The sequence below is a fragment of the Amblyomma mixtum genome, chromosome 2 (assembly GCF_055824585.1).
Source record: "Amblyomma mixtum isolate Tamu chromosome 2, ASM5582458v1, whole genome shotgun sequence".
Lineage (NCBI taxonomy): Eukaryota > Metazoa > Arthropoda > Arachnida > Ixodida > Ixodidae > Amblyomma > Amblyomma mixtum.
This window is the reverse complement of record NC_143013.1, coordinates 87,667,935-87,684,674: the sequence shown is the minus strand read 5'-3', so window position 1 is coordinate 87,684,674 and position 16,740 is coordinate 87,667,935. Positions and strand designations below refer to the sequence as shown.

At 48.7% G+C, this 16,740-nt stretch overlaps 1 protein-coding gene across 1 annotated transcript in view; it reads right to left on the bottom strand.

Annotated features, from left to right (window-relative positions):
- Positions 1-15,189, bottom strand: part of LOC149360051 (sodium-coupled monocarboxylate transporter 2-like) — a 58,193-nt gene extending 43,004 nt beyond the window's left edge. Inside the window, exons 1-5 of the mRNA XM_089572153.1 lie at positions 14,606-15,189; positions 13,328-13,393; positions 12,552-12,603; positions 2,379-2,446; positions 831-988 (exon numbers count right to left, since the gene is read on the bottom strand). Coding sequence (XP_089428279.1) covers positions 831-988; positions 2,379-2,446; positions 12,552-12,603; positions 13,328-13,393; positions 14,606-14,938 — 677 coding nt within the window. The 5' untranslated portion in view covers positions 14,939-15,189. The remainder of the gene's footprint in view (positions 1-830; positions 989-2,378; positions 2,447-12,551; positions 12,604-13,327; positions 13,394-14,605) is intronic.
- Between the last annotated feature and the right edge of the window lie 1,551 nt (positions 15,190-16,740).

Sequence of the window (16,740 nt, the reverse complement as noted above, 5' to 3'; positions counted from 1 at the left end):
AAAGTGCGCCAAACTACAATAACCAATCACTATGTCATGACTCTCGATTATGTACACCCACTCCGTCAACACCCCTATCACGTCTCGTTGACAGAGTACGAAGTCAATACATCGAGTGTTAACGAGATGCTCGAAGATGACGCTATTCACTTGTTGCCCGAGTTCCGCAACTTCCTGTGCGATATTGCTAGCCTATATCTTTTGAACTCTCTACCTGAGAGCAGTGATTGAAGTCGAGTGCAGTTTCATTTCTGAGAGCACCCTGTCGTACAGCTCCGACAGAAGCTGGAAAGACAGTTCTATTTTCTCGATCACTTGTTTAACTTGTAGTAGAGGTTTGACCTTTGTTTTTATCTCTGGTACATTCTGCCAATTTCTTGTTCACCTGCAGTAAAACTTTCTCAAAGGCAGGTTTATGCCCAAGCTTCTCCTCCCCAGCTGATGTGGCCCCTGGAGCATTTCTTTCTTTCTTGGTCTTCTACTATACATTATACTTTAAAAGACTTCTTACTATGCACTAAACGCATAAGTGAACACAATTTATAGCTATCTAGATATTACAACCATGTTTTTTTTTTATCAAGTGATACTCTCACATTTTAAATTGTCCATGTTTTGTTGTGATAGGGGAATACTTGAAAAAGATTCCGTGTTATACTTTGGGTCTTTGCCGCTTCTATATGACTTGAGGTTTGTAACTGGTTAATAAATTACTAAATTTTGTAAACATTTCACATATCACAGATATTTCATTTTTCTGAGCCCAATATGCTCATCTACACCGCAGGTTCTAGGCATCAAAATGGGAATGGACGACGGACATAACTTACTTTGCAACGTACGGACGGAGATGAAAGTCTGACATTGGCTGCGGCGAATATTCATGGCTGTTCCAGTCGATGATAATTTTTGCAACGACGGCTGTGGGTCCGATTAAAATGAACACCAGTTGCATGCAATCTGTCCAGACGACGCCTCTTAGTCCACCCTTGTTTGTTTCCATAAAGAAAATAGGTTTAATATGCTTAATAACGACAATAAAAAGTAAAATTTGCATTGTCTCACCGTCATTAAAACGAGAAAGGACTAGTTTGGTTCATATTACGACGCAGCTTTCATAATCTCTTTTTCTGACCGGGAATCCCCCAGCCAGCTGAAGCTTTCAAACAATTCTGGCTCCAAAACCAGAGAATATATGATTTTTCCACTTTGGACGTTCTAGCTTCCGATCCTGTTCATCACCACTTGCCCTACAGTTCCTTATGCCATTAATATGTATCACCCTATATATCGCGTGTTGCGGAAATAAACGCGCCCCGTAAAATGCTTCTTTCAGCTAAACGAGCGCATTGTTCGAGCTCAAATTTCGCATAGAAATGGCATTTCGTCGGCAGAATTGTTTAATACCATGTTTTCTTTGGGTACTTACCTGATTCGAACAGAATAAGTCGGATATTCACATCGTCGGCGGCGCCAACGAAGGAAATTAAGCTGCTCTGTCAGCTATAGCACCGGTGGCGCCATCTCGTTCGTTTGCCGTGAAGAATCAGCAAAGGAGGGGGGTTCCGGGGGGTTTGAAGACGCTCTTTCAACTGTTTTTTTAATGCTCACAAAAAACTTAACTTGCCGAACACTTAGTTTTGGCAAGCTAAGTTTTCTGTGACCATTAAAAAACCAGTTGAAAGAGCGTCTTCAAACCTCCCGGAACCCCCCTCCTTTGCTGATTCTTCACGACAAACAAACGAGATGGCGCCACCGGTGCGATAGCTGACAGAGCAGCTTAATTTCCTTCGTCGTCGCCGCAGACGATGTGAATATCCGACTTTTCTGTTCGAATCAGGTAAGTACCCAAAGCAAACGTGGCATTAAACAATTCTGCGGACCAAATGTCATTTCTATGCGAAATTTGAGCTCGAACAATGCGCCCGTTTAGCTGAAAGAAGCAGTTTACGGGGCGCGTTTATTTCCGCAACACGCGATATAGGGATCTACGGTGAGTTCTAAGTGCAGTACAGCGTTTCCATATTAATAACCAATGCTTAGAAGTAATAACACCTTGCCTTGCACGGCTGTAATCAGGAATTAATGCCCCGAGGCATTGTATTCATAGTGCCCATAGACACTTGAAGCTAAATAAATCAAGGTACTTGCGTTTCCATCACTCTGCAGCAGACTATTCATTTCAACTATTAACTTGTTACTACTTGCCTTTTTTATCTTTTAATACGCCTTTGTTCCAGCACTCTCATTAAAATCGTGTGTCCGCTACTGGATCCACCGGTCGTACGTCAGCAGCTTCCAGACTTGACACACCCAACGCTTCCATAATAGGCAGCACCTGCTAGCGGCTACTAATCGCTTTCTCGGAAAATACTCACCAGTGCCGTGTACACAGTTCCGCACAGTCCGATTGCAATGTTACACCATATAAGAGGTGCTCCGAAGACTGAAAGGAAAAAAAGACAGCCATTAATTTAAAAGCGTGCTCGTTTGCAGAGCATGCCAAACAATAACTATTGAAAAGCCTCCTTAATCCTCAACGCAAATGCGAACTCCAGGATTAGGAAGGGTGCTGCAGACCTGCAGTCCAGAAAGCATAGCACAGCGTCTAGCCCAAGGACTCTAAGCTATCCGTTGAGCATCTCCAGCATTCTTCGACAGAAATTTTGAATATTAGAAAATTGTAAGGTCCAGTCATAGAAATGTTCAAGGTAATGGTTAAGTCTTAAGATGTGTAGCAAACACTTTCTTTTAAAGTTTTTCCGTCGCTCGCATCGAGAAGTTAAGACTGCTATCATAAGAAACCAATGGGGAACCCTTCTGACGATCGCAGAAACGTTAATAGCAAAAACAATGCGTCTGCCCACGGGAGATCTGCAAATATATTGATTGTTGTTGAGAAATCTTGCAATATATGAAGAAATTTCGTTTAGCAACTCTTTCCCGTTCAAAAATGCTTTGGTACTGAATTATGGGTATGACACACTGAGGGAGCTTTAAAGGAAAAACACAGGGGCCTGAAAATTCTTCCTTGTACTAAAGCTAGCGTCGAATACCCGCTGCGAAAGCGGCCACGAGCAAAGCAATACTAAGAAATAATGACCCGCCTCAAGGCGAAGGTCGGCGTACAAGCCCCGGACAGCTTGAAAATGTTTGCGAGGTGTGTTTCGTAGGTTTTTCAATGCTTCCATGCAATGATCACAGTAAGAGACGAATCAAGAACTTCTCAGAGGCTTCGGCAATAGCTGCCACTAAACAGTGATGGCGGATCGAGACCAACCCCCTCCATCATTGTGCGCTCTCATCTACCACTGGCCCTAGTGGACATCCGACCAGTGCCGGCGCGTCAGCAAAGACGCCCGCAAGAACCTCTCGCCAGATGCAGTTCTGCGCCAATAGTAGATCACAATCTTGCGGGAGCGCAAGGTTTGGTTTATTGGTTTATTGGGGTTTAACGTCCCAAAGCGACTGAGGCTATAAGGGACGCCGTAGTGAACGGCTCCGGAAATTTCGACCACCTGGGGTTTTTTAACATGCACTGACATCGCACAGTACACGGTCCTCAAGAATTTCGCCTCCATCGAAATTCAGCCGCCGCGGCCGGGATCGAACCCACGTCTTTCGGGTCAGCAGCTGAGCGCCGTAACCACTGAGCCACCGCGGCGGGGCCGCGAGAAGGATGTACAGGGACCTTATTACGGAACGATCACAAATCCCGTCAGAAGTTATTCACAGTGACGTCAAAATGTGGAAACGATGTGAAGGCGACGTTTGACGCAACTCGGAATCTGCCAATTACAGCAGGGCGGCGCCCAGGGATTATTTAATTGCGCGACGAGGGACCGTCTGCTAATTTTTTTGTAAAAAGGCTAAAGAAATGCACAGCAATAGAAGTAATTAATACTTTATTTGGCCGAAACGTTATGTTTAAAGTTGGAAAATATTAAGCAAAACAAGATGCGTACGAAGTTGGGCTACTAAATTTGCTGGTGGGTAACCTTTGCAGCCGCGGGAGTTCTTTGACGGCGGTCAAACGTCAAAAGCCGCTTTGAACGAAAGCAGCTGTTCCACGCCTCGATATTGTTTTCTTATGCGGAAAGTAAAATCAAGCTACTGAGTGGTTGACCTAAGTGCGCAGAAAAATCGACGAAGCGAACTTGTTCAAGTCGGTGTTGTTCGGCTCTCGCGATCGATGACATAAGTGTCAAAGCGTGAAGTGGTGCACTACGTGTGATATGTGTGGTCGTCTGTTTTTTTTCCTCGATCGGGAAACAAAAGACGACCACGAAGTGTGATTTGCAGGGAAAAATAAAGTTCTTTGCCAGCATAAGCATGTTTTGTTTTGTATATAGCTGTGGCACAGAGGTGACCGTGAGAATCCACTCTTTCAAAGCTCCAACTTTGCAGAATGCCTCGGACACCCACCGCAGGCATTTGCTCACCGCTGACTTTGCGATGCCGAAGTGCGCCGAGTTCGTCGCACAGCCACTCCGCAGTCTGCTTCTCCAGTCGAAAAAGGCGCCGAAACAGCTCGTCCGGCAGGTCAAACGCGTTTTCGTGCGCCATCCTTCACCGTTGCTCGCTCCGGCGCAGCCGCCTCAGTCGCATCGCCACATGCACCTCCGCTGCCGCCGCCATTTTCTCTCAACGGTTAGATTGACCACCTCGAGGCGATCACAAAAAACGACAATTTGCGCCTGCATAATTAAGTGTGCAACGTCATCACCTCTGTCATCTCCGTGACGTAAACGACAGCCACCCATGACGTAAAAAAACATGGCCGCCGGCCACGGCTGACCAATAGGAGCGGGGCCATGGCGGGGCTAATTGACGCGTTTTTGACAAGTTCGTGATTTGGTAGTTCTGTAATACGGCCCCTGTCGCTCGGCACGTTGCGATTGCGTGAGAATGTTAAAAATAAAGAAAAAGCAACGCCTTGCCTCCAGCCAGCGCCAATGCGCACGGGCTCGAGCCTGGTGGCTTCCACGAATGGCAAAGGCAAGACGGCTGGTACCGTTTCTCTTCATATCCGGCCATAACAACTCTACGACTAAAGTCAAAGTTTTCAGCTTCCACTCTGAACAATGCTGTACGGCTGGTTCTGCTGCGACAAATTAGAAAATTTATTTAGGGCGAGAGCAGCCCCACCCGCATCCTCCCGATACTTGGCACTTTCATAGAAGTTAGAAAGACTTCACTACAGAGCTTACAAGAAAAACCGCTTAGACTCTTCACGTTTCACAGATTATATATGTATTTTTGTACCGAGTTAGCAACATGTTCTTTTTCTCACAAAAAAACCTTTGTCTATGTCGGTGTGTGAAGCCATCACTCAACGCCCCTCCCCCTTTCCTCACCGGGGCCTCTAGAGGATCGGAGAGGATAAAGACATTCATTGGGGAAAACTCTGGGCCCCCATCGGAAAAGAGGCATTTCGCAGCTACAAACCTACACCACGTGTCATCCACCACTATTCTCCAGAAGCCTTCGTCCTTCAGATACTCAAGGTGAAATCAAATTCAACCGCCATGGAAAGACACTTAACAGAAAGGTGCTAATTATCTTCTCAGAGGAATAATATTAGAGCCCCCATGCAGTTTTGGATGAATTGAAAGCTGTTATGAAAACACTTTTCTTTCGTTAACGAGGAGTCTCTTGAGCGACAAAACTTGCTTGGACACTTGGAAGGGGGAAGAATAAGGTAAAAGCTAGCAATGAAAAACTTTCATGACGCTTAATCTACCCTTTAGAGCACAATGCGAACGCTGTAGAGATCTTTCGCGCACAAGTACTCCTCTTTCTTCGATTAAAAGATGCCGGGGTGACCTCATACGACTATCGGCGCAGTGGTTAAGCGATGCGCCATGTCACAGATGGTGGCTAATCCTAACACAGCTACCGGCGTGTTTGTGACACCCAGGCTCCCCCTCCTGAGCTCCTGTAAGACTTATTTTTGCACTGGTAGTAATTCGGGAGGCTGTCTATCTACCAGCATTAGCGGGTTGCTTTCTACCCGAAGTGATAAATGTCCCAAAGCAAAATTTCGAAATCAGCCGATGCCTATAGGCAATGTCCAGCCTGGTTTGGCGATTGCACAAGGATCTCGCCTGGCTCGGCAGCCACAACCTAGCGCTACCACAAAAGCTCCACAAATGAATCGAAATTAATGTAATGTAATGCAATAAAATCTAACAACCCCCTGCCCCTTAGTTTATTTACATTACCAATGAAACAAACAAGAACTGCAACTAACAATCTATTTAATTTACCACCTTGTTACAATATGTACGGCCAAAGACTCCTAGAATACAGCCGAGCCCATGTGTGGAATGAAATCCCAAATGAAGTTAAAGAAAAAAATCACTTTTCGACATCTTTAAAACACTATTTAATTTCCATAGAAATGTAGGAATGAATTGAATTAGTATTTATTTATTATTTATTATTATTTCATGATAGCCTAAAGGCCCTCTTCACGAGGGTATTACATAGGGGGTGGTAAAAATTATAACTGGAATACATAGAAGGAACATCTAACATGAGTAACAGGGAAAAAAAAAGAAGCAAGAAAAGAGCAATAACTGTAGTCAGCAAGAATCGAAATGTGGCGGAACAACAAGACGCAAAATAAACAAAATGAAAAAAAGAAGAAAATACAAAGATAAAAACAACGGACTAAACAGAACGAAAAGCAAAACTCGAACACATTGCGGTGAGCAGAACAGAACTAGAAGAAAACTACACATCGCTTTGATTTTTTAAAAGTTCATGAAATGATGTCGCATTCGTTTCAGTTGCGATTGTGTAAGGCAGCCGTGTGTGTTAATCTTGAAGTTTTTTTATTTACACGGCCTGCAGTAATATTGTGCTTGTTTTGTATTTAGACCCCTTACTAGTCGTAAAGGCTATGGGTCCAACCAACTGTTCGTGTACTCTTTCTTAGAATGAATAAAGAAAAAAAATTGGCTATTCATGATGTTTCGCATTTCGTAGTCTGAGTTTAACACGCGCCAACAGTTCGCGGAGCACCCACGAGGTCTCCGAAGACGCCGCCACGCCCGCCAAATTTAGCGGCGGAACTCGGGTGCAGCTGAAAGTGTTGCCAGACCAAGCGTTTCGACCGAAATAAATTTGTCGAGCTGACAAGCTCCTTAAGTTACCACTTAAAGAGGGGAGTAATCAGCACGCAACTCTGTCACGCATAGGTAAGACGTCGTGTTTAGAAACGTACCGAATGGGTGGACCTGTTTATATTGTTACGTGGCCCGAAGTCTATGTCGGCACAAGGACGACCGGAGCACAGGGTCCAGATCACAGCTAGCCCCGAGCGGCAAGCGCGCACACACCGGGCACTTCCTCTGCGTCGTCTTCACGGAGATTATCCGTTGCATGGCCCCCCGGTCGGAAAAGCACCGTCTCGGTGCCCATCAGGGCAGTGAGGGGGACTGCAAGACGTAGGGCTTGAGGCGAGAGACGTGCACAACATCGGTCTGATGCTGAGAGGACGTGGCACCGGGGAAGGCCGGAGCGATCTCGTAGGTGACTGCGGTGACTTGGCGCAGGACACGGTACGGGCCGATGTAGCGGGACAGAAGTTTTTCAGAGAGCCCCACGCGGCGAGATGGCGACCAAAGCAAGACGAGGGAGCCAGGGGTGAAGGAGACCACACGGTGACGGCGGTTGTAGAATTCCTGCTGAGAGGTCTGGGAAGCGAGGAGCCGGGAGCGTGGGAGTTGGCGAGCGTGGTCAGCGCGGGTAATGGCGTCGTGGGCGTATGCAGACGGCGGAGCAGTAGAAGTGGGAAGCAGCGTGTCCAGAGGCAGCAGGGGCTCGCGGCCATACAAAAGATAAAAAGGGGAGTAACCGGCAGTGTCATGGCGGGAGGAGTTGTAGGCGAAGGTCACATAGGGGAGAGCGGTATCCCAGTCGCGATGGTCCGGAGAAACGTACACAGCCAGCATATCGGTGAGAGTGCGATTGAAGCGTTCTGTGAGGCCGTTCGTCTGCGGGTGGTAGGCGGTGGTGAGCTTATGTTTCGTAGAGCACGATCGAAGAATGTCAGCGACAACTCTGGACAGAAAACATCGGCCTCGGTCGGTCAGAAGTTGACGGGGAGCTCCATGATGTAGGATAAGGTCGGTCAAAAGAAAGTCGGCAACATCAGTAGCCGTACTGGTGGGCAGTGCGCGTGTGATCGCGTAACGGGTAGCGTAGTCTGTGGCAACAGCTATCCATTTGTTGCCCGAGGCGGATTCCGGAAATGGTCCCAAAAGGTCTAAGCCGACGCGATGGAAAGGTTCGGGTGGGACGTCAATGGGCTGAAGCAGACCGGCTGACAGAGTGGTGGGGCGTTTCCGGCGCTGGCACTCATCGCAGGCAGCAACATAGCGGCGTACACAGCGGTAGAGGCGCGGCCAAAAGAATCGACGACGCCATGACCGAGTCCGACAAAGTGAGCCATATTCTGAAAGGGATTGCGGATGATGCTTTTAACTTACTGGTTTGCAACGGATAATCTCCGTGAAGACGACGCACGCGGTCGTAAGTACGGGAGACACCCAAGTGACCAGCAGTGGGAAGATCATGCAGCTCTTGGAGGACAACAGTGCGAAGGTGCTCGGGGACAACGAGAAGGAGGTCTGGGCCATCCTGGCTAAGGCTCCTGCGGTATAAACCTCCATCACGGAGCACAAAGCGGCGCAGCGGAGGGTCGAATGGGGCGGTGTTGAGGCGGTCGATAATGGAGCGCAGCTCGGCATCGCGGCGCTGTTCTTCGGCCATGTTAGCGAGGACAGAGAGGGAGCACAGAGCATCCACGCTGTCAGTGCCAAGATTGTCACACGGGCCAACGGGGTAACGGGAAAGGCAGTCGGCATCGGCGTGCAAGCGGCCAGACTTGTAGAGTACAGAGTAATGGTACTGCTGCAGGCTCAGTGCCCAACGACCAAGCCGTCCTGTAGGGTCTTTCAAGGAAGAGAGCCAGCACAACGCATGGTGGTCAGTGACAACTGTAAAGGGGCGGCCGTATAAATATGGGCGAAATTTCCCAACAGCCCAGACAAGAGCTAAGCACTCGCGTTCGGTAATTGAGTAATTCCGCTCCGGGGCAGAGAGGAGACGGCTGGCGTACGCGATCACACGGTGCTCTCCGGATTGTCTCTGTGAGAGGATAGCGCCGATACCGTAGCCACTGGCGTCGGTGCGAACTTCAGTGGGAGCGGTCACATCGAAGTGGGCGAGAACTGGCGCGGTAGTAAGCTTCGATATCAGGTTGGAAAACGCTTGTGCCTGGTCGGGTCCCCAGATGAAGGTGGTGTCTTTCTTCAGAAGGTTGGTTAGGGGGCGGGCGATGTCGGCGAAGCCTTGAACGAATCGATGAAAGTAGGAGCAGAGCCCCAAGAAGCTTCGGACGTCGTTTGAAGAACGTGGCTGAGGAAAGTCTTTGACGGCTCGGATCTTCTCAGGGTCAGGGTGGACCCCCTTATTGTCGACGACATGACCCAAGATGGTGAGCTGGCGGCGCGCGAAACGGCATTTAGACGAGTTGAGCTGCAGGCCGGCATGACGAAAGAGGGAAAGGATCTGGGAAAGGTCAGTGATATGAGTGGAAAACGTGGGCGAAAAGACAATGACGTCATCGAGGTAGCACAGGCAGGTGGACCACTTAAAGCCGTGCAAAAGGGCATCCATCATGCGCTCGAATGTGGCTGGCGCGTTGCATAATCCGAAAGGCATAACTTTGAATTGGTAAAGCCCATCAGGTGTCACAAAGGCGGTCTTTTCACGGTCCTGGTCGTCTACAGCAATTTGCCAGTAGCCGGAGCGAAGATCTATGGATGAGAAAAATTTGGCACCATGAAGGCAGTCAAGGGCGTCATCGATACGCGGCAAGGGGTACACGTCCTTTTTGGTGATCTTATTCAAGTGCCGATAATCAATGCAAAAACGCCAGGAGCCATCCTTTTTCTTCACAAGTACGACGGGTGAGGCCCAGGGACTGTGCGAGGGTTCGATAATGTTTTTCGCGAGCATTTTAGTAACTTCCGCATTGATAACTTGACGCTCGGCGTGAGAGACTCGATAGGGGCGGCGGCGGATGGGAGGGGCATCGCCGGTTTCAATGCGGTGCCTGACGGCGAGAGTTTGGCCCAGCGTCGTGTTGTTGACATCAAAAATATCCGAAAAAGATTCGAGAAGGGCACGAAGCTGGGCAGTGTGGTCGGGACTGAGGTCGGTTGCCATCATGGTCGTGAAGGCGTCGGGCGACTGAGGAGACTGCCGGCGCGGGGTGGCAGTGTCTTGAACAGGGGTGTTGGCCAACTGAGCGACGTGGCAAGGAGCGAGAGGAGATAGTGTAGCCACGCAGATGCCGGACGGGAGCACTTGAGAAGAGACGCCGAAGTTGAGGAAAGGCAGAGAGAGGGCGTTAGCTTGTATGGTGGCGATGGTATGAGGTAGGGCAACGTTACGGGTCAGCAGGAGGTCAAGGTTGGGCGTAACGAGATACTCGCCATCAGGAACTGGGCGAGATGGGGTCAGTGGAACGAAAGAGGCGGTTCGGGATGACAGGCGAGCATAATCGGTACTGTACAGCCGCAGGGATATATCGACGGGTTCTGAATCCAGCAGTGGAAGTTCAAGGTGTAGGACGCCATCCGAGCAGTCAATGAGGGCGGAATGGTCAGTCAGAAAATCCAAGCCAAGAATGAGGTCATGGGCACAGGTGGTAAGCACGGTGAATTGAACCGGTATACTGTGGCCGCCAATGGTAACGCGCGCGGTACACGTACCGTCGACAGCAGGCGTGCCACCATCCGCGACACGCACACGGGACATTGCAGGCGTGAGGACTTTGCGTAGGCGACGGCGGAGGGCAGCACTCATCACTGATATTTGAGCACCGGTGTCAATCAGGGCGCGCACAGGAACACGGTCGATAAAGACGTCCAGGAGATTTGGTCGAGAGGTCGAGAGAGGATTTGTGGTCCGGGTCGTTGATGCAGCGTCACCTCCGGGAGCTGCATCATTTAGTTTTCCAAATGGGAGCGGCTGGTTGAAGGCGACTGTGGGGAGCGAGAGCGGCGGCCCTGCGGCGACGGAGAGCGGGAGAATCGGCGTGGAGGGGGAACGGCTGCTTCAGATGGTTCGGACGGGGCTCGGGGCGAGAAGGTGCGGGTCGAGGTAGAACTGTAGAAGGAGGGGCCGACGTTGCGGGCTGGTGAAGACCATGGACTGCGGCAATGTCGGGCGATGTGGCCAATGCGAGAACACCGGAAGCAGATGGGGCGTACGCCACTCATTTGGATTGCGATAACGCTGCGGAGAATAATAGGTGCGACGATAAGCAGAGAGAGGTGGCTGGGGGATGTCCGGGCCTCTGATGGTGCACACAGCCGGAGGAAGGTTCAGGTTAGCGAGTTCCTGACGCACAACGGCCTGAATCAGCGACTAGGTGGGTAGAGATTTATCAGGTATGGTCGGACGGGGCAGAACAGGCGCAAGGGCTTCCAGTTCGCGGCGAACGATGCGGGTCACAGTGCCGGTAACGGGGTCATCATCGGAAGAGGCGCGGGACGGTAATCGGTGTTCCTCACAGGAAGAAGTAGCGGCAGTATTAGGGAGCCGAGAGAACTGCTGTGGAATTCGGCGGCTTTTAACTTGTTCGAAATGACGGCATTCTTTTATGATTGCGTCCACGGTGGTGCAGTCTTTGCAAACCAGTAAGTTAAAAGCATCATCCGCAATCCCTTTCAGAATATGGCTCACTTTGTCGGACTCGGTCATGGCGGCGTCGACCTTGTGGCAAAGCGCCAAGACATCTTGGATATATGCCACATAGCTTTCGGTTGACGACTGGGCGCGCGACGCGAGCTGCTTCTTCGCGGAGAGCTTCCGGTCATCGGGTCTGTCAAACAAAGTACGGAGCTTTTCTTTAAAAGTGTCCCAGCTCGTCAGCTCTTCTTCGTGGGTTTCGTACCAGACCCGGGCCGTGCCACTAAGATAGAAGATCGCATTCGCTAGCATCACGGTGGGATCCCACCGGTTATAGGCGCTCACTCGCTCATATAGGCTGAGCCAGTCGTCGACATCGGTGCCGTCGTTCCCAGAAAAGGTACCAGGGTCACGAGGAGGAGCCATGACCACGAAGGGAGCCGAGGGAGCAGAGGGAGCAGAGGGAGTGGTTCGTGACTCGCCGGGTGGAGCCATGATGGTAGTAGCCCCGGCCTGACGACCGCTTCGGAGCTGCGTGGCGTGGAGATCTTTTACCCCGCACCTCCACCAAAGATGTTACGTGGTCCGAAGTCTATGTCGGCACAAGGACGACCGGAGCACAGGGTCCAGATCACAGCTAGCCCCGAGCGGCAAGCGCGCACACACCGGGCACTTCCTCTGCGTCGTCTTCACGGAGATTATCCGTTGCAATATACTTTCGATGGTGCTGACATTGGTCAACTAAAACATAGTGAGTTCTAAAGAAATAATCAGATCTATGCAGAGTGCTCCGAGTGCTGTTCAAGTAATCGGTGTTTGATAATTGCTTTTTTACATACCTGTCACAATTGTCAGGCTTGCTGCGTAGATGGAAAGTGCGCCCAGGGTTTGCTGAAAAAGTTCGAAATTGCAGTTCATTTTCGATGACTAAGTGATGACGTGAACAAGTAGGAACCTCTAAGCTCTGGGTCCTCTCCCTTGCGTTTATGAGACAATAGGCTCCAGCGCAAAGTAGAATGCCTTGCCCGTGCCACTGCGTTACGGCAGCCAAGCTTTTTAAGGACCGCCGATTACAATAATTGCGCCAGCTATCATTCACTTCTGCGAGCAGCGAACAAGAAAAAACTATTAGGAGAACAGTTTCAACACTCCCGTGCCATAGCGAGCTTGATGCTAGCCTTTCAGAAAGAGCAGATAATGCTACGTCTCTTGGAGAACTTTCCGCTACCGGCTCTAAGAGGATCCTGCTACTGGCTGGTCATTAGCGTGGCACCCACAAGTCGGCTTTGCCGCACCGAAACGCTTCTAGAAAACTTTTGTCAGCTTGCTAACCTGTTATATAGCTTGAAATGCGCTTATGAAAAATTCACGCACGCTTTTGCTTCACCCATTAAACTTCGTCCGCTGTAAAATGTGCTATAAATTGCAGTCGACAAATCAGTAAAACAAAATTAACTTCGATATCCTAAATCCACTTCTTCGTACATTTATGTATAAAAAGAAAAAGCTGTTCCTTTGGCATAAGTGCACATTAAAAGATTAATTTTGGAAAGCTCGCGGCTATAGATTACAAAAGTTGAACAACATGCAGCACGATATAGCTTTGATTTCTTACCGTGAGTAAAATATAGATGAGACATGTGGTGATGGAGATGACGGAATCGAAACGGAGCCGAATGTACTAAAAAAGTATAAAGATCAGAGTTAATTAAAATATTTTTAATTACCAAGGCAACAATATCATAAGAGGGACCCTCCCCCTACTGTATTTCCCCGGGCCAGTGTTATAAATAGTGATTCTTGAAACATATTAGTGCTAGCCTCACTGCCTGATCTTCCTGACTGCTAGATTTCCTTTACTTTCCAAGCAGGTTTTTATGATAATTTACGAAAGCTTACACGAAGATGATAATAGTCTTCGTGCGTCCTCAGCAATAAAAAGACAAAGCCTCGCTAATTTCACTACAGAAAAATTACAAGATAAAAATCAGGTGAGATCAAGTAGTCTGGAAGATGGGATAATTTTGTTTTAAGCTTCGAAATTTTTCCTTTACGTCACCCTATCTGCTCAAACGTTTACTGTTTGATGTTCTGTGGTTCGATAGTCCCTACGAAAGCGTTCTAAAGGCTTGTATAGAGTAGAGAGGACACTAATTTGAGAGAGGCTGACTTATTCTAAACAAAAGCAAGCTGAATCTGAATTTCCTGTGGCTGACAACCCCTGTATTCTCAAGAAATATGGTACCAGATGTGCTATACTGCGTTCCTGCCTAGGTGACCGATGGATTAAAAAAATTGGGCTGGCCTTGATAACTGTACTTAAAGAGCTCTTTGCCGGCTGTCTCGGGAAGGAATATATACTGTCAAATTTGTGCTGGAGTTATTTATAAATATTTTGTGCTAACACAAACACTAGCGATGTTGTTAGTGTTACTTGGTCGTGAACCCCCACGCATACATTCAGAAAGCGCTTGACATTAGCGCAAGCAAACTTTTTGCAACATCACGTGACGAGTCATCTATCAGAAAATCTTTGCAGCTTCGTGTGTTATGAGATACAAGAACCGGCTCATAACCTTAAAAAAGATGCCTGCAGCAAAATAGCAGTGGCCTTTTTCTCAGAATAGTAATTACGGAGACACCGCGCACTTATCGGCGGACCGCTTATGTTGTATCCTTCATTTTCTTCCAATGTATTACGATCGTTCGTCACAACATTGCCCCAACTTGGGTGTCTTGCCACTTAAATACGCTCACTATCGTGAAGCAAATGACGAACCACTCACGATCTCTGCACAAAATTTGGAGAGCATACTGACGGCACAGGCCCTCTGCTCTTAAGCATAAATACTATACTTCATAACGGCAAAAAACAAAGATAACATAAGCTCACCTCGAACACGGAGGTCACGCGTAGTTTGTACAGAACGGGCAAGAACAGCCAGGTCGCTACTGGTGACACAGCAGCTGTGGTGAGTGAAGTCCACATGAAGTGGAAACCATACGCGTAGAAGTGCCCCGTTAGGCCTATCAGTCCGGTTGAGGAGATCAGGCTGGCCACCACCGACGCTGCCAGAGGCAACGCGCGCATAGCCCGGTTCCCTAGAAACGCCTCCGACGTGGTGTTCTGAGAACGCTCCTTGCGGGGCAGCGAGAAGTAGATGCCTAGCCCAAGATTGAGGGCCATCAAGACTCCAAACACAGCGTACTCGGCGCCTGAGACCATGGCTTGTTCACTATTCAACTCCTTCTGCTAGCAGGGAAGCTTTCCAGAAACGCCTCACGGCCAGCCTGCGGATATCATGAAGGGAGTGGTTAAAAGAATGTCAGACGTGAGTAAGCGTGTCTTTAGATGCACAAAGAAAGTTTGTGGATTACTACTCAATAAGGTTACAGACAGAAGAATACTTGCAAGTTAAGCAGGCTTTTTATATTAGCCGCTAACATTCCTCCTAACTGCACTTGGTGCCAAGTGCGGCCGTCATTGAAAAATGATATATCATTTACGTGCCGCCGCGGTGGCTCAGTGGTTATGGCGCTGCACTGCTGACCCGAAAGACGCGGGTTCGATCCCGGCCGCGGTGGTGGAATTTCTATGGAGGTGAAATTCTAGAAGCCCGTGTACTGTGCGATGTCAGTGCTCGTTAAAGACCACGAGGTGGTCGAAATTTCCGGAGTCCTTCACTACGGCGTCCCTCATAGCCTGAGTCGCTTCGGGACGTTAAAGCCCATAAACTAAACCAAACCGAAAAACGATTTACGCGTGAAGCATGCTAAATACAGCTGCTAAGAAACGCGTTTGTCAATCAGCCGTGAATCACAAATGTGCCAGCTTGTACATAAGTCTCTTAGATGCATCACTGACATGGCTGAAACATGAGGAAGTCGAAACCTCGCAGACATTCAGTGCGCCAGCTCTAGGGTCCCCGCTGACCGACTTGACCGATCTTTCTCTTAAGCCTGCTTGACCGATGGCAAGCAGGCTTCAGAGTATGCATATTCGCTGATGGAAAGATTTAAATGTTTCGGTCGGAGGATCGATTTTTTTTATAATGGTTTGTTTCTCTTGCTGTCTCCCATTTATAGGTTTTTTGCTTTATTGGGGTTTAACGTCCCAAAGCGACTAAGACTATGAGGGACGCCGTAGTGAAGGGCTCCGGAAATTTCGACCACCTGGGGTTTTTTAACGTGTACTGACATCGCACAGTACACGGGTCTCTAGGATTTCGCCTGCGTCAAAATTGTGCCGCCGCGGCCGGGATCCAACCGGCGTCTTTCGGGCTAGAAGCCGAGCGCCGTAACCACTAAGCCACCGCGGCGGGGTCCATTTATAGGGTTTGGACACAGAACAGGGGAGCGAACAAGGGCTAGATAATGCAGAAATAAGTAAACAGGAGGAAAATAAACACACATCTATAGGAAGAAGGAGAAAAGGGACGAGAAGTGGGAGATGCACGAAAAAGGCACAGTGTGCAGTACATGCAAGCAATGATGAAATATAATATAGAGACGTGACCCCCCCTTGTTAAGTCCAACATGCTTGCTTATTGACAGGCGTGCCCAGCTGAAGAAGGCGACAGCGTGCGTGGCCCACGCGCTTTCTTCGTGGGAGAATGCGGGCGTCGTCGCTCTTCAAGCCTAATTAGAAAAGAAGTAAACTTACCTCCCTTAGAACACATTTTTATCCTGTCGCCTAACATTTTAGCCAATTATCTTCTTTACCTCTTTTTTACCGAACTTCCAAGCCTTACAATTCATTGCACACCTTTCGTCACATACCTTGTTTTCAGTTTCACCTGTTACTCTGCACGCAGTCTCAAACTATCATTCGTGTTGAAAATTTTTGTCTCTTTCATGATTTTTTTAATTTAATCGTTTTTATCCGGGCCTTACAACTTTTCCTGACGTCGACTAAGCTGATAAACTCGCCTGACGGCTACTTACTGTGTGTGCATCTTCGGATAAACTTCAGTTGTTAGCGCCTGTGCCTCGTAAAAGATGACAGCTGATAGAGTAGCTAGAAGGAAG